Below are 26,519 nucleotides of genomic sequence, written 5' to 3'. Positions count from 1 at the left end.
ACTGCTTTTGATACCATGTGAAAATTCCCAAACCAGAGTCCCTACTGCAGCAACTGATGATATTTCTCCTATTTGTTAAATTCCTTTAAACAAATTACTTGCTGTTTCCTACGAAAAATATTGAAATACATAAACTGCAGCCTTTACTTAATTAAATTATTTGCGGAAACAGAAAGTGAGCAAGAAAGAAAATACAACACAAGAACACTGTTGTTTTTGGACAAATGTCCCCAAAAAATCCCAATGCAGGAAAACTAGTGCAACAGATATGAGGGTTTTATTATTAAACTGAAATATTTCTGAATACAACCACTGGAGTCTGGATGCCTTCCCGACAATCTAGTTACAGAGAATATCACATAGTAGAAGAAGCTGGTGAGATTACCTCACTCTATATTGCAAGTCTCGGCTGATCCGGCAGCTGAACCAACAAGTTCCCTGGCTACTTTTGTGCTGCTCTGTTGGGCCTGCGTCAACTTTTAAGGCTCTGTGTCACCTCTGTTGGAGATCGATTTGCCTTTCGAGAGATGATTCCAACTTTCCTGGCTCAGAAACGTCAGCCTCCTAGCAAATTTTAGACTTCTGCGTGGAGGCCTCTGCGTTGCTCTGCGCGGGGCCTGTGTGAGCCCTTATTGGCTCTGCGTCACTCTCTCTGGCCTTTGCACTGCCTCCTATGTGTGTCTCTTTGCCTCTTTGCTGAGTATCCTTGGCTTCAGAGAAGATCCTCCAGCCAAACTCCCCCTGCCTCTCACTGCGTGATCACTACAAATCATTGCGCTGCCTCTAGTTTCAGCGATTCGATCTGACTCATCAACCTGCTGTGTGTCTTCCAAATGACCCTCAAGCCTCCTTAAATAATCTTCTTGTCAACATTCAATGGCCCAGATTAGAGCTAATCTATGGCTAAAATCATTTTTGCTTGATCCTCGTCTTCTTCTAGAAGTTACACCCACAGTGAGAGTAATACGCATTAATTATTGTATTTCCTTAAGTTTAGATTTAGGGTCCCATTAAAAATAATTAATTATTTTAATAAAACTGTCTTTGGGTGGAATTTCTCAAAATGCTTTCTGGGTTCTTCAGAATACATGAGCCCAAGCCTCCTTGCAAAACTTGAGACTTAGAGCACATCTAATGCTTCCAAAAATCAACATGATTAAGACCCACTCCAACTTTGAAAGTTATGAGTGAAAAAACTCAATTAGTTATTTATAGCTTAGAAACAAAAATAATTAATTAAATGGGGAAAAAAAGAAAAAACCACTCTGGAGCAACTTCCTTAGTAACCAAGTCCCAATTGTAAGAACCTGAATCTCAAGCTAATTTCAAAATAACAGAACATGAAATTTTAAATACAAAATTTTAAAGAAATTTAATCTAATAAATAGCAACCTCTTTGCTTTGCTGACAATCTGCCTGCTCTACAACAATTCTTGTCTGGCTGCGTTACTAAAACGGCCAAAACCGCCCTGCCGAACTGAGTACAACCTAGGTACTCAGTCTCAGAAAGCTTTCAATCTAAGTTGCAGGAAACGTGGCCCTAGGGTCGTTTCCTCCCGGGAAACGAAACGAAACGCGTTTCTGCGTACCGTACGGCCTGGAAATGCGTTTTCGGCCGCACGCCACGTTTCCCAAAACGGAAACGTGGCCGTACGACCGGAAACGCGTTTCCAGGCCGTACAACCCGCGTTTCCCAATTGAATTGTGTTTTTTTTTTAATTTTTTGTTTTTTTTTCAAATTTGTTTTTTAATTTTCTAGATGTGTGTCTAAAGTTATAAAAGTGAATTTTTGCCCTAGTGTTGACATGCAGTTCATGGTAATGTTAAATTCTTAAAGTAAAAGTGATATTCTCCTTTATTTTTCATTTTCATCCTTTTACTTAAATTTTTAACATTTCCATGAAATGACTCAGGATGTTTGAAAGTGGTTTCGCCCTCATTGGATTTCATATGGAGAAAGTAGAATTTTAGATCTCACTCAAAATCCAACAGACTTATTTGTTTTTCAGGATTTCAGGATTGAGGGGGTTACAATGTTTCCATTGGATTTTATCATGTACTAGGGTATGGAACTTCTATTTAATCAAGAGAACCAAGCCCTCTATGCAGGGGAAACTCCCAATAATCAAAATCATGTAGGGTACTAGGGTATGAAACGTGTATTTAATCAAGCGCACTAAGGTGTTCGACTATGTAGGAGGAGACTCCCAATACAACAGTGGTCCTTCTAAAGAATGGGATGTGGATGCAGAAAATCCTGATTTGGATCTCTCTCTTGCAGCCTTATAGTCTTTATTGTACTTGCAGCTTCATATATTAATATAAATAAAGTCTGATTTTGAGATTTGGATATCTAATAAAGGTTGCTTTTGGATATTCCGATATTCTTATTTTCATTATGTGATCATTCATGAGTAAATGCGATGTAAATTAAATCTTAATGTTTAAGTGTAATAAATTATAATGTATCATTTATGCTTTATGATTGCACACACACACACACACACATATATATATATTTAAATATTTTCTATACATATATATATATATATATATATATATATATATATATATATATATATATATATATATTCGTGTTTTCCCCGTTTCCAAAATTTGGGGAGGTCGCGTTTCGTATCGCTTCCCGTTTCGGAAACTCGTACCCGTTTCCCCGTTTCGTGCAACTTAGCTTTCAATTGAAGCAAACTAATTTCCCTCGTGCCCAAAAACATCAGTATAATCAAGACTCAAGTTCCCTTCATAGCTGTACTACAGTATCCAAAATTGTTCTCAACTTTGTTGCCTTTATTTTTTTCAAAATGGGTTTTCCCTTCTCCTTTTATTTACTCATCCACCGCCTTCTTCTCATCTTTGTGTCGATATTTTGGTTACATGTAACTTTATGAAATTGAATCTCATTTGATTTCGTTGATTTTTTTATTTGCATACGTAGTTTGATTTAATAAGGTTTATTTTTTTTTTATGAAATAATTAAATTTATATTTTTAATTAATTTATATTATTATTTTATTAATTTTAGATTGTAAATTTTAATTTGTACTTTTTTTTTAAAATTAATATTTTCTGCTGGTTTTAAGGACTTATCATATATATGATACTCTGGTGAGGTATTAATTTTTTACCTTAATTTATATCTCCTCCTATATTAAGTAGTTTACATATAGTGTAATACATGTGGGTCCATGCATATGTAGCTATCGTATGGAGGTCTCGTATGTATGCTAATACTCGTATTTTATTTATAGGTGGGTCATTACACCAATGGTTTAAGTCTTTTACACAAGTTCATCATGCTAGTGTCATTTTATATAAGTCTAAAATTGGGTGCAGAATTTGCATAAAAGAGAGAGAAGATAGATAGAGAAAGGGGCAAGTTGCCCTGATCCCTTCTGAACTTCAAAACAAAATTATTGTTGCTGTGTTGTTGGGCAATGGAGTAAAGTTGCCTGCTAGGCACATCTGAGCAGGTAACAGTCCTTACATGAGCTTGTTCCCATGCAAGCTCTAGTGCTGAGTCACTAACATGCTTTTGATGCTCTAGTGAGGTGATATATGTGTCCAGGTTCTGGGCTATAGGTTTGTAGGTTACAAGAAATATAAGTCACATTTTAAATTTAAACTATGAATATATAAAAGGTTACTCAAAACTATATTTATAAGTACGAATGTATATGGACTTAAATTCTATCTATTGAATTCATAAAACACACAGAGTCACATACACACATGTATAATTTGACTGCAATTTAATTCGATAAAAGTTCATCTAGGGAAAAAAATTGTTATAAATTATATAATTTTAATTACATAAAACTTATAAGTTTATAACAAATTTTTTAATTTATATATATGTATATTAAAATAAAAAGATTTAATGGTGAACTTAATTGAACTTCCTTTTGCCTAGAACTTTTATCGAATTACATTGCAGTCGAATTCAAACACAAAAAATGTGATTTAGCTTTAAAAAGATGCTTTGAATTGGTATCAGTACTCGAAGAATGAAAATGTTTAACTGTAGTATTCTATATTAATTAGGCAACAATTTATGGATTTTCTATTTGCTATTTGATCTTTCTTTCAATGCTGTTAATGTATTTGATAATTACCGCACAAATATAGATCAGATATTTCAGCATATGTTTAAGAGTAGTATGGTTTTAATTATGTGATTTGTTAAAGTTGTTATGGGAATTTGGTTAATGTTCTGCTTCAGTCATTGTCTTATTCACTATTAGCAGGAGTGTGACCATGAAGCATTTAACAATATATTGAATGCAGTTTGCCACTCGATGTCGATGGGACCTGTCCTATGATGATGGAGCAACATTCAGGTGACACTATACATGACAATGCGATGAACATCAGAAAAGAACTACTTTGGACCATCTACTTTGCATTCCCATTGTCTTTTCATGGCATTCCACAAGCCGATGTGTTCTTGGAAAACAATACACTGGATGGGTTCAACATTCTACATAGCAGCAATTCTTTATTTTGCAGATCTGGACAGGTGATTTCTTAGATTCAGCAGACTTGATTCCATAGTTAGATTGAGTGTTTGTTAAAAGAATGTCTATGTCAGTAAGTGGTTACACTCAAGGTTTTATTTCAAGGATTCTCTTTATTCTCTTGACATTCACAGATACAAGTAATAAAGGCCCTTGATTTGATTACGCTGTTCACAATAATTGTCTACCTTTTCTATCTCTTACTTTTGAGTTGCATACTTGCATTACATTTTACTTTGATGCTTATGACTTACATATTTGAAGTATATATATAGCAAAATGCTAGCCCCTTTTAGTTTTTTTTTAATAATATAACCATTGGTTCCTGCAGGGATAGGTGCTTGGAAATATGGGCTAGGACTCTGCTTTCTATTCTTATCTACGATAATCTCCTCCTGCCAAATTTTTCAAGGACTTCTTACATTAAAATACCCATCCAACCTAAACATGTTTTGTGAGAAATGAAGTTTTTGTTGGACATTGGATACACCAGCGCTACCCTTGTGTTTCGTGACATAGACTAACTGCCTCTTGTGGATCCTTATCTCTGGCGATGCAATCGTTGACTAACACCTGTGGGTTTTGGTCTAACTACAATCGTGATTTCCAACAAGTGGTATTAGAGCATGGGTCACAAGTTCGATACACACCAAGCTTGCGCTGGGGGGGAGATTGTTGGACATCGGATAAACTGGCGCTCCCCCTGTGTTTTGCGATATGGACTAACCGCATCTCATGGATCCTTATCCCTCGTGATGCGATCATTGACTAAGACCTGTGGGTTTTGGTCTAATGACAATCATGATTTCCAACACTTTTAAGATCCCCGTTACCAACTGATTTTGGGGTCTCCTCACCTTCCAGTACAACAATTAATTATTGCAATTGAGTAAAATGAGCTTACAAATCATGCAACCAAGTGGACACTTCATAGTGGCACGCCCTTCCATAATGGGCTTTAGAATGTACAGGTGTGCCTAGGTGCAAGAAAGAGGTTAATCAAGGACCCTATTAGGTGGATTCAACCTCCAAGGGAGTGACAGGTCCATGGTACATCCCTCAAATGGCAGGTGTCATGTGACATAATGATGGAATGGGTTTGGGGCATAAGGGGAGGCTCCAAGCCACATGCCATGGTACAGGGGCAACAATAATGAGGGAAGCCCACTCAAGGGTATATAGATGGAGGAAGCAATCATGGTACATGAGTTAACTCGACCTTTGTTTTTCCACCCTTCTTCATACTCCTTTTGCCTTTTATTAATTTTTCTTTTTATAATTGCTCGCGGTTCCAAGGAATAAGAGCACGATGTGTAAGATATAACAGTGATTTCCCCCTTAAGGTTGGGCAGTTGATTGCCCACTAGGGGTCGGGATAATCATGGGTTCCTTCATGATGTAGGGGGCTCACATAGGGGCCCTAGGAACCAGGGTGATGGCCATAATGATAGAGAGTATAACTCATGTTGGCTTTTTCCCACGTGCTAAATTTGTATGTCCTAGCCATCTTTTGTATTTTATGGTACATTTCCTATTGAGAGCGGCCAAATTATGCTTTTTACGTTCTTTTTAGCTGCATCAACCCCCAGGGCATCGTTCCAAGCCCAACCCAAAGTGTGGATAAGGGGAGGTGGAAGCTAACTCCTTGTGGACCCAATGGAAAAATGTGGATCCAAATGGGAAATATGTGGAAAGGGATTATAATGGGCAGAGGAGAGTGATGTATGTGGTGTGGGAAGCTAGACCACGAAACCAAAATTGACATTTCCCATGTAGTGCCGCTCTTAAAACTAGTAGCCAATAGGGGAGATCCCACAAGACTAGGATACCAGATTAACCACCAAATTGGACAAGGGAGCAAGAGTACAGACCAGGCCTACTGTTTCCGTTGAATCCCCCCACCAATCCATGTCCAAATGTGTCCATAATAAGTAAGCAAAAGTACACGATTACATAATGAAAAGCCATACCTTTAGGATTGGAAGGCCCACCTTCAAACATACGATCATGACAAAATTGGTGAGGGCACATGACGCTGGCTCAGGTGTGGAGATAGTGGCACATTGGGCTATTTGGAGGCTGCAAGGGCTGTTGGCTGCCCACTGAAAACAATCTAGGAGAAAAAAATTCCCCTATGGGTGTCACCCACTTGTGGTGGGTAACACCTGGCTCCAACTAGGAAATGATCTCTTAGTAGAGTGCACGAACGTACTTGAACGAGGAGGTCATGAAAACATCAACAATCTCTTGGAACCGTAGACTTGTTATCTGCACATCAAAGACTAAGCACACGGGGCAACATGTTTTTATGACATCTTATGATCGCCCATGCTTATGTTAGGCCATAAAAATCAACAAGAAATAAAATTTTAATATAAATGCAATTTTAGTCTAACTGCATCTAAGCTAGCATGATAACATAATATGATGATGTTAGCTATGCAAAAATAAACATGCAATGCATCCTACCCTAACATGCATGATTACATTGTGCAAATGCTAAGTGTAATCCCAAAGCCAATGCAACCAGCACATCATCCAGTCAATGTGAGAACAACTGCCCCTACAATCATCCATGTGATAACATAGATAAGGACAATCATATATGGGGTCATGAGGATGGGAGGTGGGCGAATGGAATGACCATGCACTAAGGATCATAGATGAGGAGGAAAGAAAAAGACAGAGTGTGCACCTCTCTTTGAACCAAAAGATGGATATATCAATGATCAAGCTCATGGGTCTTCAATGGATTACTAACTCAGGGATATCATCATGCTCCTTAATGGTGTCATGCTTTTGAAGGTCATGATGGCAAAGAAGAAGTTGACATGAAGTGTTGATTTCTGGTAGCATCGAATGTGCTCTAAGCCTCAAAATTTGTAGGGAGGCTAGGACACATGTATTCCAGAATACCTAGATATCGTTTTGGGAAATTCCACTCGAAAACAGTTTTAATAAAATAATTAATTATATTTAATGGGTGCCTAAATCTAAACATATGAAATTAAAATAATTAAAGGGCATTAATGAAACTAGGTGTGAATCTTCTAGAAGAAGACAAAGATCGAGTTAATATGATCTAAGCCATTGATTAGAATCTAATCTGTGCCGTTGATTACTCAACTGGAAGATTATAAGAAGGACTTTGATGGGCATTTGGAAAACAGACCAAGCAGATACTCAGTTGCCTAAGAAGATCGATTATCTCACTGGTTGAAGTTTGGCAAGAGAAAATCTAATCAGAGGGAGAGTTGTAGGTTGGAGAGAGAGGGCATCAACAATAGTCAGGAGTGCAAGAAGCAGAGAGAAGAAGCAAAGCAAAGGAGGGACAACGCAGAGGTAGTGATGCTGGGGTTGCACAGTCACTGCGCAGAAGGTGAAGCAGTGAGGGCAACAGGTCCTCTCCAGGGTTAGAATTTCACTGTGAAGCGTGAGAAAATTGCCTGTAAAATTTCTCACATAAATTCCTATTTTGTTCTGTTGGTTGTATCTTGTACATGAGATTTTGCTGAAGATCAATAAAGAAACCCTCATCTGCTGCACCAGTTTTCCCACATTGGGTTTTTCCAAGGCCAATCGTCCAAAATTAACTGCCATTGTGATTGTACTTGTGCTAGTATTTTTCCTTTCATTTACTTTCCACAGTATTTTGATTGTGAGGGCTGCAGTAGAATTTATTTCGATATTTGTTGTAGAAACACTTTGAATAACTTATTTATGAATTAATAAGTAGAAGAAATAATATCAGTCACTATAGTTGGATTTCTATTCACAAATTTTCACATGGTATTAGAGGTAAGGAGAAGCAAGAGAACGAAGCCAGAAGAGCTAGTGTTGAACATAAGTGGGAGCTGCGTGGGCATTAGATCGAATCCCCAGATGGATTGCGCAGTCCATGTGTAATGACCCACTTCGATTAATCAAGAATATGGAAATATTAGCATGCATATGATAGCTACGTATGCATGTACCACATGCACGACATAAGTATACGTACTAACTAATTATGGGAAATACCCAAGGTAATGAATTAATTATCTAAGTGGTAAGTAGATACCAACTTATTTATGAAACACTTGATTATACCACCATCTTAATATTGCTAGTATATTATTCAAAATATATATAATTACAAGGGATTTTAGTAACTAAAAGAAGAGTATATATATTGTTTATTATACATCAAATAAAATGTTAAGGAAATAAGATAAATGATAATAAGGAAGATGAATTATAAGGAGAATAACAACTAGAATATATATATATATATCTATATATATATATATATATATATATCTATATATATATATATCTATATATATATATATATATATATAGGTTAGAAGAGAATAAAGAATAAATAAGAAAAAGTATAAAGATAAAGCAATAAGAATAAAATGAAATAATTATATAAATCTTTAATGTTCTAAAAATTAGATTATTAATATAAAGGAACTAACTATAAAAAAACTACAAAGAAATTAATTAAATAAATTTTAAATTAAATATTAAAAAGGGAAAATCACTCAAACGTGAAGGAGGTATTAAATAAATAATCCTATCTACCTAACATATGACCGCCTCTAACATAAAAGGTGGAGCACCCTGGACGCAGGAGTACGCTCCACCTGTGATCGACTCAAAGCCCTTATGTGAAAGGCGGTGAAAGGGAGATGTTAAAGGGAATGGAGGAAGACAGAAGGGGAGGCTTATGGGGAGACAGAGAGAAGGGAATGGGAAGAATGTGATAGACAGTAAGGAAAATTGAGCAGTTGTTTTTGGGACTTTTGGGCACGGGGGACAAATTACTTCAAATTGGAAGTAATTTGGAGTTGGGTGCAAAGATTGTGCTTAGTTTCGCTGGGAGGTTTTGGCTATTTGGTAGCAGGAGCAAATTGGAGCCACAACAGCGTGTGATCAACTTCAAACTCGGAAGCCAGGTATATACATGTTTATTTAATTGATAAATCGTGTTTTAAAATATCATTGTCTATTGTCAAATTTGTAGATTTAATAAAAATAGTGATCTAAATTCTGGTATCAAAGCTAGAGTTCCAAACTCTGTAGACCTTCTATTTTCACAGTCGATTTTGATTTTTGCTAGCGTTTTGTTAGCCACTCCAAATGTTAAAATGGGGCTACAATTTTCGCTTTTTCTATTTCATGGTTCCAGGTTTAAAACTATGTAAATTAATATTGCGGTTGGGAACAATTCATGACTGTTTCACTGCAAACTTATGGCTTCTTATGGCTCTTCGTGCTTGGATGCAACCATGACACCTGTGTCGTGCCTGACCTAGGCATTGACTGTGTCGAACTCTCACAGGATGTGGATTTCCCTAGCACCGACGGTTTGAATCCCGACCCTGCGTTAGGTTAACAAGCCTAGCTTTCGCCTATGTTAGCAAAGGAGACTTTTTCGTTTGCCCAGTGGGGTGACTGGAGTCAATAGGATGAGGTCGTTCACACTGGCATTGACAAATCTGTTCTTCACTATGGCGGGATTTGGCTGTAAGTTATGAAGGGGCATGTGTTTCCATAATTAATGAAAAGGTTTTATTTCGTAACTTGGTCATGACTTGGTATCGATCCTTTTGATGCCAAAAAAGAATCGTAAGGATATTGAGAGCACAAGGTATGGTTTTCAATAAACTTTTGAATATTGGATCCCCATCGAGAGATTCGTGTAATTATTTTGTTTCTGTTGAATATATTATCTTTGTATTTCAAGGATTTAGATGGAGGGTGATTGAAAGGTCATTATACAAGTAATTTTGAGGAAAGTTTATCTCTACACATAGGTGGAATGTGCCAAAACCTTTTTAATACCACTAAATTATAACACTAACTCCTTTCACTTCGACATATAATATTCTCTTTTTACATTCTCAAAATACCACTTAAATTATAACAGTAGTGATATTCGCATCTGTTCTCCGCATTATAATTGTCGTTATAAAGTAAGGTATTTTTGATAAGGTCCATCTCTTCGGATAGGATACATTTTTTGTGTCGTTGATTTCTCTCGGAGATTCCCGACTCTTCCACTGTCCTCTCCTTCATCCCTCGACTGACAGTTCAACGTGCTTGTCCTCTTTTGACTTGCTTGGTGTGTTGTTCTATCGGTCAAGGATCAACCCCTTAGGCTTACAATTTTATTCCAACCACTTTTAATTACTAAGACATTCTCTAGGAATCGACCATCACGAACATCTTACTACCATCATTGACAACATATATTGTAGGCCAGTTGTTAGTGTTGACCCTGTTGCCTACACCCACCTACAAGGTAGTGAGAAAAACCTTCAACCCCACAAGGTGTGGTTGGTGGCAGGGAACTTAGAGAAGGGGCTGTCACACTAATCGCGACTCTCTCCGTTTAAGCTATCTCCTAGGTTAGCTAAGGGGTGTGATCCCTAATGAAAAGTTAAGTTAAAATTGTTAGGATATTTCGACACATAGGAAATAGTTAAGTATAACTTGGTCTAGTGTAGAGTTAGGTAAAGTGTGTTTCTTTACTATGTACTTTTGTAATTTACAATCTAATGGTCACGATATGTAGTGATTCGACAGTTCATTCTCTCCTCGTTATCACCGACACTTGATCCGTGGCTTAACACCCGATTGGTCCATGATCTCTATTTAAAGAGCATGGAGGGTCATTTGTAGGGTAACCGTTCATGAGAGAAGCGTATGTAAATTTTCATTCTTTTATTAATAAATTGCCTGAAGTGGCCGTGTTGGCTCAGGCTGTGGACTGTTTCCCTCTTTGAGGGTTTTAACCACGTCAAGAACACAGGTGTATTGATTTGTGATTTGTTTGTGAGCGGTGTCCTTTGGTGTTCTGTCTGAGGAATTTACCCTGTAAATTTCTACATGGTATCAGAGCTATTTGAGGACCGCATCCGTTTGTGATCCAAATTTGAAGTTGGTAGAACTGCATCCGACTGTTGTTTCCTAGATCTACTGTTTCTTACTGCTTTCGGGCGGAGGGGACTCCTTTATTGTGTTAGGAGCATCTGTTCCAATGAAGAACCCCTTTCGTTTGACGCAAAAAGGTTTCTGGTAGCCCTAGCTACGTCATTTTTAAGATTTGGAGGTATACAATGTTTATTTGCAGTTATAGTTATTTTCTCTCTGTTTATTTCGGTTTATTTAGCTCTCTGTTTTTTATTACTGGATCTATACCTTTTATTTTTTCGTATGCTCTTTGCCTCGCGACTCTGTGCGATCTGGGCAAATCAGAAATAGAAAGGAAGGATTTTTCTCATGCGTATGCTATTTTCCGCTGCGCCTTAGTGTGATCTCGGAAAATCAGAAACATTGAGGAAAATGTTTAGTTTTCGGCTAAAGCTAATTTCAAGCCATAAGGTTTGTTTTTTTTGTACATCCGTGTTGGGTTTTGTGTTTTTTGTTTTGTAGGGAAAAAAGAGCTTTCTCAAGTAAGCACGCACCCCAAAGTTTCAGTGACTAAAAAAAAATCCCTTCCTCTTTTCCAAAAATTACTAACCTTTTAAACTCGCTGACTTGGTCCAAAGTTATTTTACGAGAATAGAGGTCTTGGGTTCAAGTCTTTCTTTTTGTTGAGTTACTTTTTCAAAAAGCACATGTAGCTTATGTTTTAAAGTTACTTTATGTAAAAGTGTTCTCACTCATTATAAAAAGTGAGTCACTTATAATTCTAAAGTCTCTTTATCTTTTATTTAAGTTACAATTTAGTGGGTAGCTCATAAAGTACCATTGTAAAAGTGACTTTCACTTATTTATACAAGTGAGTCACATATTTTTTTTAAAAGTGAGCTAATTAGATTTATGTTTGGAAAGGGGGGAGAATTTTTTTTAAATATAATATTATCATTCATTCCGCACATTCACGTACTTCATCGGCATTTTCAACAACTTTTCTTCAAAAAGCCATAACTTTTCTTCAAGATCTTTCCATTGGAACACTTAGTTTCAGCATCTACAACTTTAGTTTTTGTTAAAATGGAAACTCCATGCCAAGTTATTCTTGACAACACCAATCATTTCCAATGGTGATCCTACATTGTGGATTTACTTAAAAGTAAAGGTCTTTACAGAATAGCCTCAGGCTAAGAAACCAAACCTCAAGATGAAGATAAGGCAACCAAATGGGAAAATAGGCAAGATCAAGCACGTGGGTTGATAGGAATGTCTATTTCTCCAGACTTTAGATTCCATATCGCAGAACTTGATACTCCTAATTAAGCAATGAAACAGCTCACTGAAGGATTTGGAATTAAAAATGAAATTAGAGCCCATCAACTCGAAAATGAGTTGCTTACATTGGACCCCAATAATTTTTCTTCCATTGAAGATTTTTTGTCCAAGTTCAAGACCCTTAGACTTCTCTTGGAAGGTGTTAAGGTTAAGAAAGAAGATGGTAGCCTTATCTATTCCATTCTTACTAAGTTGGGATCAGCCTACTCTGTGTTTGTTTCCACCTTCCATTCTACTAGATAAGCCTTTATTTCTCAAGGACAAGATTACAAGTCCCCCTCTTTTGATGCCTTTTGTGATTCTTTAATAAGAGAACAAGACAAACTCTTATATCTTGGTCTTCTTAATCTTGGAAACTCTTCTAAGAAAGCCTTAGCCGCCCAGTAGCAACCAAATTCAAAGAATCCTAAGAAGCAATATCCTAAAAAGAATGTTCCTAAACCAAACAAGGGTCCTAAGCAATTTCAGTCTCAAAATGAAAAATCATTTCAACAAAATGATAAGGCAAATAAAAACAAAGAGAAGAAGACTGATAGACATTTCCACTTTTGTAATCAAGATGGCCACTTAGAATCCAAATGCTTTAAAAAGATGGAAGCCTTGGAAGCAGCAATGAAGAAGCATAACATCCATTTGGAGCACTCTTCAACTTCAACTTCATCTTTAGGAATAATACCTTTTGCATGTGGTTGTCAAGCATCTCGGTCTGGTTATCCACTAAATGTATCTTCTTCTTCTCATTCTCATGAGTGGTTCCTTTATTCTAGAGCTTCTTATCACATGGCAAAAAACAAGCCATGTTTTCTTCTTTAAATGATTGTAACACCAAAAATATATATGTTGGTGATGATAGATCTCTTAGTGTTGTAGGGACTGGAACTGCTCATATGACAATGGTCAATTTAATGATGTATTATGTGTTCCAACCTTATCCTGCAACCTTCTATTTGTATATCAGATAACTCATTCAGGTGAAGGTAAAATCATTGAATTTTCACCTCACGATGTTGTAATTAAGGACCTAATAGATCCTAGACGGATTTTAGCTATTGGCATTGTTGATGATTCTATAAGGTTGTATAAGTTTAACAACTTTGGGTCATCAAATATTCCTCGGTATTTGTTGCTCATAATGATGAAGTGAGCAAACTTTGGCATGAGCGATTTGGTCACTTAAGCTATTGCTCCCTTCAAAATCTATGTAAAGAAAATATAGTGATAGGTCTTCCAATGATATCTTGCAGAGATGGTGTTTGTTCTGGATGTGTACTTGAAAAACATCATCGGGATAGTTTTGAAAAACGTGCCTCTTGGCATGCCTCAGCCCCTTTACAGCTTGTGCATAGTGATTTATGTGGTCCACTTCCAGTTGTTTCATTCTCTGGCTACAAGTATCTCTTAACTTTCATTGCTCCAGACGCACTTGGGTATACTTTTTAAAACTCGAGAGTGAAGTATTTAACATGTTGTTAGCCTTTAAGGCCTTTGTTGAAAAACAATCTGGACATCAAATTCTTAAGCTAAGCTCTGATAATGGCAGAGAATATGTTAACAACAAACTCATCAACTTTTGCACTGAGAATGGAATTCAAATGCAACATATTGTTCCATATACTCCACAACAAAATGGTGTAGCTGAAAGGAAGAATCGCACCTTCAAGGAAATGGTTAATTGTATGCTTCAATCTAAAGGACTTAGTCTTAATTTTTGGGCAGAAGCAATTAACTGTGCAAATTACATAGTAAATCACACTCCTATTAAGGTTTTAAATAATATCACTCTAGAAGAAGCATGGATCTCAATTAAACCAGATGTAAGTCGCTTTCGTGTTTTTGGAAGTGAAGCATGGGCCAATATACCAGATGAGAAACATAAAGCTTTAGAACCTAAGAGTGAAAAATGTATTTTTGTTGGATATTCTGAAAATGTCAAAGGATATAGACTTATTCCACTTAAGTCCAAAAATGTTATCATTAGAAGAGATGTAAAGTTTGCTGAAAAGATATCGGCCTACGAGCCTAGTTCGGCGGATGTGCCACCTCTCTCTATCCCTTCTACTTCTGAAAATATTTCTTCTTCAGATGATAACAGCGAGGATGACAATCCTCCCCCACCTTCTTAGGATCCTCCTTCAGCTTAGCTTTCAAAATGGGTCTGTGCTACTCAGGATGTAGCAGGTGTTGTTGCCAGTGATCCTACAGATCAACGACGTACACGTTCTCAGTTCGATAGAGCCTCTTCTTTACTGGCTCAAGCTTCAGCGAATTATGAAACTGACACCTTTGCAGAAGCTTCAGGCCATCCAGATTGGGACACAACTATGAATGAAGAATATCGTTCATTATGGGCAAATGATACATGGGATCTTGTTCCTCTACCAAAGGGACGAAAAATTGTTAGATGCAAATGGGTTTACAAAACCAAGTAAGGACTAGATGGAAAAGTTGATAAACATAAAGCTCGTTTTGTTGCTAAGGGTTTTTCACAAGTTGAAGGCATTGACTATATTGAAACCTTCTCCCTTATTGCCAAAATGAACTCTATCTGCCTTGTTCTTTCCCTTGCTGCCTCTTACAATTGGGAAGTCCATCAAATGGATGTTAAATCTGCCTTCTTGCATGAAGAAATCTATATGGAACAATCTACTGGATTTATACAAACATATTCTAGCCTTGTATGTCGGCTTAAGAAATCCCTTTATGGTCTCAAGCAAGCCCCTTGGGCTTGGTATGCAAAAATGGATTGCTTTCTTTCAGAAACTGGTTTTTCTACGTGTCATTTTGACAATACTGTCTACACCAAGAAAGTGGGCGAGTCTCTTATCATTCTCGTTCTTTATGTTGATGATATTATCCTTACTGGTAGTGATCCCAACCTTATAAACCATGTGAAGTCCAGTCTTAAAAAGAAGTTTGAAATGATAGACTTAGGACACTTGCATTATTTTCTTGGTCTTCAAGTCTTGTAATCCAAGGTAGGTATTTCCCTTTCCCTGTCCAACTATGCCTGTGATCTTCTACGCCACTTTCACATGGAAGACTGTAAGCCAACCCCTTCTCCCTTTCAGTTTGGAGCCAAACTTTCAGTCACTTGTACTTCCCCTGAAGTTGATGCTACCTTATACCGTCAACTTGTAGGAAAATATTTGTATCTGACCCATATTCGTCCTGACCTTTCCTTTGTTGTTGGCCTTATTGCTCAGTTTATGCAAAACCCACATGAAAGTCATTGGAAAGAACGTAAAAGAATACTTCGTTATGTTTGAGGTACAATTCAGTTTGGGATTCATTACAGTGCAGAAGCATCTCCTCCATTGGTTGGTTTCACTGATTCTGATTGGGATGGTGACCCTGATCATCGGAAGTCTACTGTAGGTTATGTGTTCACTCTTGGTTCAGGACCTATTACATGGGCTTGCAAGAAACAAAGTGCTATTTCTCTTTCTCCAGCAAAAGCAGAGTATCGTGGTGCCGTAGAAGCTAGTAAGGAAGCCCTGTGGCTTTGTCAGATCCTGTCAGAGTTTGGCTTTCAGTAGCAGCATCCGACTATACTTTGGTGTGATAATCAAAGTGCCATTCAACTATGCAAAGATCTAGTCCAACATCAGCGCAACAAACACATTGAAATGCACATGCACTTCATCAGAAAGCTCATTCATGACCATGTTCTTGAAGTGCAATATTGTTCAACAGATGATCAAGTTGCATACATCTTTACAAAGGCTCTCACAGAGGCGAAGTTTACTAAACTTTGATTTATGGTTGGAGTTTAGGAAGTTGTCACTAAGGGGGATAAGCTCTAATGCCTCCTTCCTTCTCCTATTGTGTCATATTTGTACATCCTTCAATCCTATCCCAAGTTGGTCTTAAGGGGGGATGTTAGGATATTCCGACACATAGGAAATAGTTAAGTATAACTTGGTCTAGTGTAGAGTTAGGTACAATGTTGCACGAAGCGGGAGCGAAGCGGAAGCGCGAAGCGGAAGCGCGGAGCGCGGAAGCGTCATTTTCCAAAAATCTAGGAAGCGAAGCGTCCGCGGAAGCGTCTGCTATATATATATATATTTTTATATTTTTTTGCATTTATACTCAAAACAAACATCCCAAATACCAAATTAATTGTAGAAGACATGAAAACATGCATATTTTTGCATAAATCAAGATAGATATGGCATCCATGATTCCATTGTAGTTACTAGTATGTACAACAATCATCTATATTCTAGCTATTACAAACATACATCAGTATCAATTTGATACTGCTTGATGCCTATAAAATTTCATAGGACAAGCTCAAGCAAGAGAAGGAATGCAATCACAAGGAAAGTTATCAAGTTTCTATCAAGCAAGGGACTGTTAGAATTCAAGTTTGGGAATATGTCAGAGCTGGGCTCAATTGCTCATGAAGGCCACAAATCAAATTTGAAAATGCAAACCATGATTGCAAAGTCCTCCTTCAGCATTTAATGGAAGCAGCCAACAAGGAGGCTTGGAGAGCTAATTCAAGACTATTTAGGGCAGCATCTCACTTGCTAGATCAGGCCACAAGTCAAGAAGTATTGATGCTTTTTCTGTGCTATTTTGTGGAGGGTTTGTCTCTGTTTACAAGGCTGCAGGAAGGTGCTGCTACAGCTGTATGAGGAGGAGGATTTGAGAGGGCCAAGAGGCCTAGAAGGGACCTCCTGCCCTAGCTGCAGTCATCTCAAGAAACAGCGCAGGTAAACGGGGGTGGTTCCTTGTCCTAGAAGGAGATTCTCATTCTGCTCTGGGCCACAGAGAAGGGTTGTTTCTACAGCAGCTTGGGAGGTCTGTTTTGAGGGTATAAAGGCCTAGTTTAGGTCCTCTACCCAGGCCACAGTCATCCTGAGGAACAGTGCAGTTAGAACCAAGTATATTTTCATGTATATGAAGACCTAGACCTTGCTGTAGCAAAACCGTGAATTGTAGGAGGCTTGAGGAGGAACCTTAAGCCCCACCAGCAGTACTTTGAATGCCTAGTAGATCACCATAGGTGGAAGCATAGTTGGACATAAGATCACAGTGATTTGAAGCAAGGTAAGGGCAACAAACTACATTAGCAAGAATTGCAGACTTTACAAGGAAGTCTCTCAGATGAAGATCTACTCTCACAGTGTATTGATAATTTGATACTGCACCTCTGGAATAATTGGACGTTCGTTATATGGCTATGCTCTTGCTCCTGGTATGATTTACCAATAGTGTCATATGATCATTGGCATATGCTTCAGTATGATTCTTTGCATTATGACATTTGTTCATGACATCAATTCAATATGGACATGTCACTTGCTTCAGTCATATATATGTTATCGTTTCTCATATAGATCAATATTGGTATGGCTTCCCAATATTGGCAATGATGGGTATAAACCTATAAGCAGAGACTTCTTCATTCTTATATGCACTTAGCATTATGTATGGATATCACTGCTCAAATAGCTTGAGTATGGTATTGCTATGTTCTAATTACAGCAGTATATGAATATATAGAAGTGCATCCATCAGTTCAGTAGATGATTGCGCTTCCGGTTGCGCCACGCAACCCGCCCTTTTTCAATGTATATTCATTGAGTTGACATTGTATTCAGAGCAGTAAGACCGTATATTCAGGCTACAATGCTCAAGTTATATGGTATTAGGAATCCTATATGAGAATGATGTCATATTGGTGGGTTGCGTCCAGGTTGCGTCCAGGTTGCGTGCAGGTTGCGTGCAGGTTGCGTCCAGGTTGCGTCCAGGTTGCGTCCAGGTTGCGCGATTCCGGGGGGCCGCAACCTCAAATGGCAGGAATCGTTTTTTTAACCCGGAATCGCGCCACCTCAAAATGCGAATCGCGCTTCCAGTGTGGATTCCGGGACGCTTCGCTCCGATCCGCGATTCTGGGTTTGGATCCGGCGGGGGGGGGCGATTCCTGCAACCCTGGTTAGGTAAAGTGTGTTTCTTTACTATGTACTTTTGTAACTTACAATTCGACGGTCACGATATGTAGTGATTTGACGGTTCATTCTCTCCTCGGTATTACCGACACTTGATCCGTGGCTTAAAATCCGATTGGTCCACAATCTCTATTTAAAGAGCATGGAGGGTCATTTGTAGGGTAATCGTTCATGAGAGAAGCTTATGTAAATTTTCATTCTTTTGTTAATAAATTGCCCGAAGTGGCCATGTTGGCTCAGGCCGTGGACTGTTTGCCTCTTTGAGGGTTTTAACTATGTCAAGAATAATGGTGTATTGATCTGTGATCTGTTTGTGAGCGGTGTCCTTTGGTGTTCTGTCTGAGGTACTTACCCTATAAATTCCTACAAAAATATGTGAGTTTCTAGGAGAATTGTTAGAGTTAAATATATTATTTCTTTAAGATTTATAAGCAAAACTGATATGAGCAATAACCATAAATACATAAGATAAGCATGAAATACATAAACAACCAGTGCTTTCAAAGTATTGCTCTTTAAGAAATGAAATTTTATTTGCTTAGAATGAAGTGAAATGCTTTCAAATGGAAAGCCAAAATAATCTTGAAAAGTGAAACAATAAATTGATAGCACAATATATTATAAATTCTTTCAAGATGAATAAGTCTACAAATCAAAGCATGAAAACTATCTTGCTCAAAAGAATACAAAAGTAAATCAAATGTTAGGCCAAGATGACAACGTGCAACTAAGTTTGCAACCCAAAATAATAGTACTTGAAAGTGAAATCAACCATTTATGACAATAATTAAACCACAAGATGAGTCAATTTCCAAGTACAAGAAAAATTAAACTTGTTGCAAAATTAAAATGAATTACAATGCTTGCATCCAAAGTGTCTCTTGAAATAAGATATGCATGTGAGACTTTAAACCATCAAGATAGCAAGAAATTTAAGAACTTTGCAAACAAAGCAAATATGATGGAATGAGTTCTTGGTTTATTTTATTAATTAATGCTAGTGCAAGGTTACAAATGAAAAAGAAAGGAAGTGTTAAACCAAAACATCAATATGCAGTTAGACTTGAAGCATGAAAAAAAGCACTTGTTTGAAAGGATTACAATACTTGCTTTTGGAATAGACTTTGCATATGAAAACTCAAACCATCAAGAGACAAGTAAAGTAAATGTCATGGAAAGTGCTCTTGGCTAATTTTATTAATTATTTCTGCAACAAGATTACAATTTTACTCTTCAATCCTCAGACCTCACCCTCGCCCAAAGATATAGATCTCACAGTGAGGAGTCAATGGAGGAGTAGAGGATCCCGAAGATGTTAAAATTTTAATGAGGTTTGGGGCCTTCCTATACTAAAATGGCTAGATGAAATGCATGCAAGTTTTTTTCCCAAAATAAAATAATGCTACATGCAAATGCTTCAAAGAGATTGATTTGCAATGCTTGAAAATGAAATAGTGTTCACCATAAGTTGCAATTATAACTTCAATTGGAGGAATAAAATTAGCTTACAAGTATTGTATGTGTCTCATCAATGAATTAAAATGATACAAGTAATTTGCTTGAAAGTAAAATTTGTTTCAAATAGACAATGACAATAAATTGCTCCAATATTCAAGATAACAATGTAGCTTAAAATGAAGCATGTATTGAAGTGCTCATGAAACAATTTACCGTGGTAAATGGAAACGAATCAAAGTTTGTTAAGAATATAAAATGCTTGCATGTAAAGGATGAATTGCCCAAAGTAAAGTGTAAGTTTGTAGCTTCAAGCAACAATGAGATAGAGAAAGCAAAACTCAAATGAAATTGTAACAAACTTTAACTTAATGAAATGTGATAGTGAGGTTGTGTTAATTCCAAATAAAAGCATGCATGTTAGTGAATGAAGTATGAAAGCTTATACCATGCAAATTTCAATCCACCCAAAAGAATTCTTTCTCTAAATGGGGAGATAGGATACCATGGGAGAAATCCCAAGCTCCCATAAACAAATTAGATCTTTTATTAATATTACAATGAGAAGAGGGCCCTTCAAAATCCTCAACTAAACTTCAAGGAGAGTCTTCACAATAATTGCTTGAAACTTGAACACTAGACCTCCTTTGTTGAGAAAGTAATGACAAGTTTTCACAAAACGTATGCAATGGAAACAAGGTGAAAGTTTCCTCCAAATGCCCACGACTTAGAGAGGAAAATGGACAGCTCTCTAGTGCACTCAACTTGGCCAAAATAAGCCTCAAAAGGGCTTACAACATCCTTGGAAATCGAACCTCCAACATTTGCTAAAGATCCTGCAAACGCTTGTTAGATGTTGTGGGAGATTGCTTCTCAATATCTACCACACAAGAGTTAGCTAACGATCCAAACAATGATTGCAAAATAAGTTAAGTATTAGTGAAAAATCAACAAGATAAAGTGTATATGTACAATTATAATTTATAAAAGGCTACGCTAAAGAGTGAGAGTAAACTCTCGTCTTTGCTTAGCCATCTTCAAGCAAATGAAATAAATGAAGTACAATGTTTTTTAAAAAAGATTTAAATTTAGAAGTGCTTGGCTTGTGTACAAGCTATGTGCCAAAACCCCTACAAAACTACTTTGTAAGATAAAACTATGAAGGGTCAAAGAACAAATGAGAGCTCCTTTAAGAATGTATTAAGAGTGGGTTGGTTTCTCCAAAGACTTCCCCTCACGTTTGATTTTGTGATCTCAACAAGATGTTCCATCTATAAAACTTCAATCAAGAATTAGTTCTAAATAAATTTAGCAATAAACAATGATAAGAAACTGTAGAAATTTATTTAAAACCAACTAGAGCATTCTATACCTAGAGCATGCTTCTAAATCAAATGTCAATGCAAGATAGCTCTACATTAACAAATCTACAAGAGCATATGGAGACAAGTTAGATCAAAGCATGAATAAAGGAAATTATACCAATGATCAACAATTCATCGCACTCCCGAAGGAGGAACACCTCATGAATGAAACCCGAAAGTCTTTATTGATATTTTTGAAAGTGTACAAGGCATCAACTCTTATGCAAGCACAATAGCAAGGAACATCTTGTTGGCATCATAAATCCAAGCATGAGGGGAAGTTTTTGGAGTGACCAACCCACTCTTTATACATTCTTAAAGGAGCTCTCATTTGTTCTTTGATCCTTCATAGTCTTATCTTACAAAGTGGTTTTTCAGGGATTTTGGCACATAGCTTGTACACAAGCCAAGCACTTCTAAATTTAAATCTCTTTAAAAAAAAATTGTTAGCACAAAATATGTAAGATACAAAATATTTTTGAAATAATACTCTTTATAAATCAAAACATGTGAAACATATCTTGCCAAAATCTAAAAATTAGTAATTAACTTGGAAATGTAAATAAAGGAAGTGCTAAACCAAGACATCAATATGCAATTAGACTTGAAGCATGAAAAGAAAGCACTTGTTTGAAAGAATTACAATACTTGCTTTTGGAATAGACTTTGCATATGAAAATTCAAACCGTCGAGAGACAAGTAAAGTAAATGTAATGGAAAGTGCTTTTGGTTAATTTTATTAATTATCTTTACAACAAGATTACAATTTAACTCTTCAATTTTCAGACCTCACCCTCGCCCAAAGATATGGATCTCGCAGTGAGGAGTCAATAGAGTAGAGGATCACTAAGATGTCTACTTCAACCAACTTATGTTGGAGGTAAAATTTTAATGAGGCTTAGGACTTTCCTATACTAAAATGCTTAGATGAAATGCAAATTGTGTTAATTTCCCCGATTAAAATAATGCTATATGTAAATGTTTCAAGGAAATAGATTTGCAATGCTTGAAAATAAAATAATGTTCAACATAAGTTGCAATTATAACTTCAATTGGAGGAATAAAATTAGCTTACAAGTGTTGCATGTGTCTCATCAATGAATTAAAATGATAGAAGTAATTTGTTTGAAAGTAAAATTTGTTTCAAATAGACAATGACAATAAGTTGCTCCAATATTCAAGATAACAATGTAGCATAAAAATGAAGCATGTATTCAAGTGCTCATGAAACAATTTACCAAGGTAAATGGTAACAAATCAAAGTTTGTTAAGAATATAAAATGCTTGCATGTAAATGATGAATTGCCCAAAGTAAAGTTTAAGTTTGTAGCTCCAAGCAACAATGAGATAGAAAATGCAAAGTTCAAATGAAATTGTAACAAACTTTAACGTAAAAATGAAATGTGATAGTGAGGTTGTGTTAATTCCCAATTAAAGCATGCATGTAAGTGAATGAAATGTGAAAGTTTAAACCATGCAATTGTCAATCCATCGAAGAGAAGGTTTCCTATAAATAGGGAGATAGGATACTATGGAAGAAATCCCAAGCTCCCACAAGCAAATTAGATCTTTTATTAATATTACAATGAGAAGAGGGCCCTTCAAAGTCCTCAACTAAACTTCAAGGAGAGTCCTCGCAATAATTGCTTGACACTTGGAAACTAGACCTCCTTTTCCTTAGAAAGTAGTGACAAGATCTCACAGAACTTATGCAAGGGAAACAAGGTGTGAGTTTCCTCCAAATGCCCATGACTTAGAGAGGAAAATGGGCAGCCCTCTAGTGAACTCAACTTGGCCAACATAAGCCTCAAAAGGGCTCATGACATCCTTGAAAATCGAACCTGTAACATTTGCCAAAGGTCCTGTAGACACTTGTTAGATGTTGCGGGAGGTTGTTCTTCAAAATCTGCCACACAAGAGTTAGCTAACAATCCAAACAATGACTGTAAAATAAGTTTAGTGAAAAAATCAACAAGATAAAATGTATATGTACAATTATAATCTACAAAAGACTAAGCTAAAGAGTGAGAGTAAACTCTTGTCTTTGCTCAACCATCTTCAAGCAAATGAAAGAAATGAATTACAATGTTTTTTAAAAGAGATTTAAATTTAGAAGTGTTTGGCTTGTGTACAAGCTATGTGCCAAAACCCCTACAAAACCACTTTGTAAGATAAGACTATGAAGGATCAAAGAACAAATGAGAGTTCTTTAAAAAATGTATCAAGAGTGGGTTGGTCTCTCCAAAGACTTCCCCTCACGCTTGATTTTGTGATCCCAACAAGATGTTCCCTCTATAAAACTTCAATCAAGAATCAGTTCCATATAGATTTAGCAATAAACAATGATACGAAATTCTAGAGATTTATTTAAAACCAGTTAGAGCATTCTATACCTAGAGCATACTTCTAAGTCAAATGTCAATGCAAGATAACTCTACATAAAAAAAATCTACAAGAGCATATGGAAACAAATTAGATCAAAACATGAGTATAATGAATTATACCAATGATCAATAATTCATCACACTCCCAAAGGAAAAACACCTCATGAATGAAACCCCAAAGTCTTTATTGATATTTTTGAAAGTGTACAAGGCACCAACGCTTCCGCAAGCACAATAGATAGTAACAATATGATACAAATGAGAGCTCAAGGCTCTATTTTATAGAACTATGGGAGCCAATCCCAATGTAGAAGTGATTAAACAAGTGACATGAGGTGACAATCTCAAAGAGAAATTCGAATTTGTTGAATGGAGGTCCAATGCCAAGTGTAAAATTCAAACTCTGGCAAGTGGACATCATTTTCTTCTTCCCTTATGTGCCAAATTCGAATTTTATGATGGAATGACAAGTGTATATGGGTGATAACCCATGTGGAGAAAATTTCCCACAAAAATCTCCACCAAATATTCTCCCACATCCTCCCAAACGTGCATTAACTTCACAAATTCGAATTTCCAAGTAAGCAACTTTCTCATTTGCCAGAAATTCGATTTCATTTGAGCACATGTCATTTCTTTGATTTTAGGAGTCCACATCACCTTGGGACTTCACTTTAACTCCCCCATAATTTTCCACCTCATTTCCACAACATTTAGCATGTGTGGATATTTAATTTTCTCCATTTTTTAAATTTCTTGCTTAATTAATTGCTAGATTTCCCACTAAACTTAAGAAAAGTGGGTTTTGAGGGTTCAAAACACATTTTTAACCCTTTAAAGTGTGTCATAGTAGAAATTTGAGGGTGAGAGGTGCAAATTTCATTACTCATACCCCATACAACTTCTCTAGACATCACTTATCATATTACAATTACAATTTTATTATCAATTCCGCAGTGCGGAAAATCAAAAAAATTAAAAAATGGCTACTTGGACTTAACCAAATTCCACGAATTTTTTTGTGTGATCTAGTATGGTAATATACATCGACTCTAGACACTAAGATGTGTTAGGGGCTCAACCTTCAAATTGTCATCCCAGCTTTGGGGTAAAAGGTGAGTGAAAAAACCCAAAAAATTATCCGCCTCTGAAAAGGAATGGATAATTAACTAGATAAAAAAAACACTCCAAGGTGTACTCGTTTGCTGATTGAGTCCCAACATCACTCAAAACTGATAATTACTAGTATCACTTATTACAGTTCCCCGCAGAGTGTGGATTCTGGCTACAAGAAGGATGAGGAGAAAATAGAAGTAGAGTTTAAAAAGCTCTGTTAACTGATGATATTTGATGGTACAAGTGTTCTCTGTATCATCCTATGGCATGGAGTCTTTCACATAATCATCAAGTGCCACTCCAGTGGTCAACATTTGGCTCCATATGGGGATGCATGCTAGATACAATGTGATAGTATGCAAGAACCTGGAATCTGCATCCATTGATAAAGGACATATATTAGTAGTATCCATTCTAAATATCATGAAATGAAATCAAGTACAAAAATGAAGAAATGAATATTTATTCGCAGCGCATAAATAACAATTAATTCACGAAATAAAACTAATTAAAAAAAATGACAAGGGATAAGGTTAGAAATATGATACAAAAAGATGCCCCATAGCATCAAATGTGCTCAATGAAGTTTATGTTGAGAACCTGCTTACTTTTAGGCAGATCCATGGGTTGCTTTTCTGATGTGCCCTATCCAATTATGAATATTTGAGGACTTCGATCAATCCCAACACTGTGTTGTACATGGACATCAGATTTGCGAAATCCTTTTCGCTTTTTTGTTTTTTTCTTAATATATTGTGATGTTGATGTTGAGGTGATCAAAGTAGACCTTTCTGCCCGATCTTGAAGATGCTCTGATGGAAAATTCGATGTATCCAAGACTTCTTTGATCTGCCTTTGTCCATTTTGCTTCTGCTCTGACATGGGTGATGGATCAATCTCATAAGTATAAACGTAATTACCCTCAGTTTCCTTGCTATCTAAGTCTCCATCAATTAGCCATTTTTCAATGGAGTAAATGACCTCCTCATAATGAGATGAAGATTGCTTCAGTGGATCGGGAGGCTTATGATTTGTTTCTTTGTTCTTTTCCCATCCGTCATCTGTCCTAAGCTGGAATTTTTGTACCTGTAATCTTTCCATTTCCTCCAGCCTATTCTGAAAAGTGATCTGGTTAGCCTTCATAACACTTATTTCCTTGGCATGATTTGTTTCCATGGTGTTGATTAATTGTACTTGTTTTTCTTCCATGGCGAGCAACCTATTTTGAATAGAGGTCATCTGATTAGAATGATTTACTTCCATGGCCTTTATTGCTTGTGCATGATTTTCCTCCATGGTCTTAATGAGTTGAGCTTGGTTGAGTTGCATATCCTTAATCATTTGAGTCAACCCCTTGATGAGATCCTTATCATTCTCATTTGCTTGAGTTTTGATCTTTCTTTCATCTCCATATTTTTCTTCAAAGGCATCAATGATTGATTCTAGAGAATCAAAATTGTTAGCAGG

General features: G+C 36.6%; 1 protein-coding gene across 4 annotated transcripts in view; it reads left to right on the top strand.

Annotated features, from left to right (window-relative positions):
* Nucleotides 1-26,519, top strand: part of LOC149196394 (uncharacterized) — a 491,550-nt gene that overhangs the window by 287,134 nt on the left and 177,897 nt on the right. For all 4 annotated transcript variants that reach the window (XM_089405541.1, XM_089405540.1, XM_089405539.1 and 1 more), the window contains one exon: nucleotides 4,303-4,534. In XM_089405541.1, coding sequence (XP_089261667.1) covers nucleotides 4,303-4,534 — 232 coding nt within the window. The remainder of the gene's footprint in view (nucleotides 1-4,302; nucleotides 4,535-26,519) is intronic.

Source organism: Pinus tabuliformis, chromosome 2_2 (assembly GCF_031772625.1).
Source record: "Pinus tabuliformis cultivar Carrire ecotype Pingquan chromosome 2_2, CPIR1, whole genome shotgun sequence".
NCBI classification, from domain to species: domain Eukaryota; kingdom Viridiplantae; phylum Streptophyta; class Pinopsida; order Pinales; family Pinaceae; genus Pinus; species Pinus tabuliformis.
Note: the sequence above shows the minus strand (reverse complement) of the source record. Positions and strands in the feature narration are given on the sequence as shown.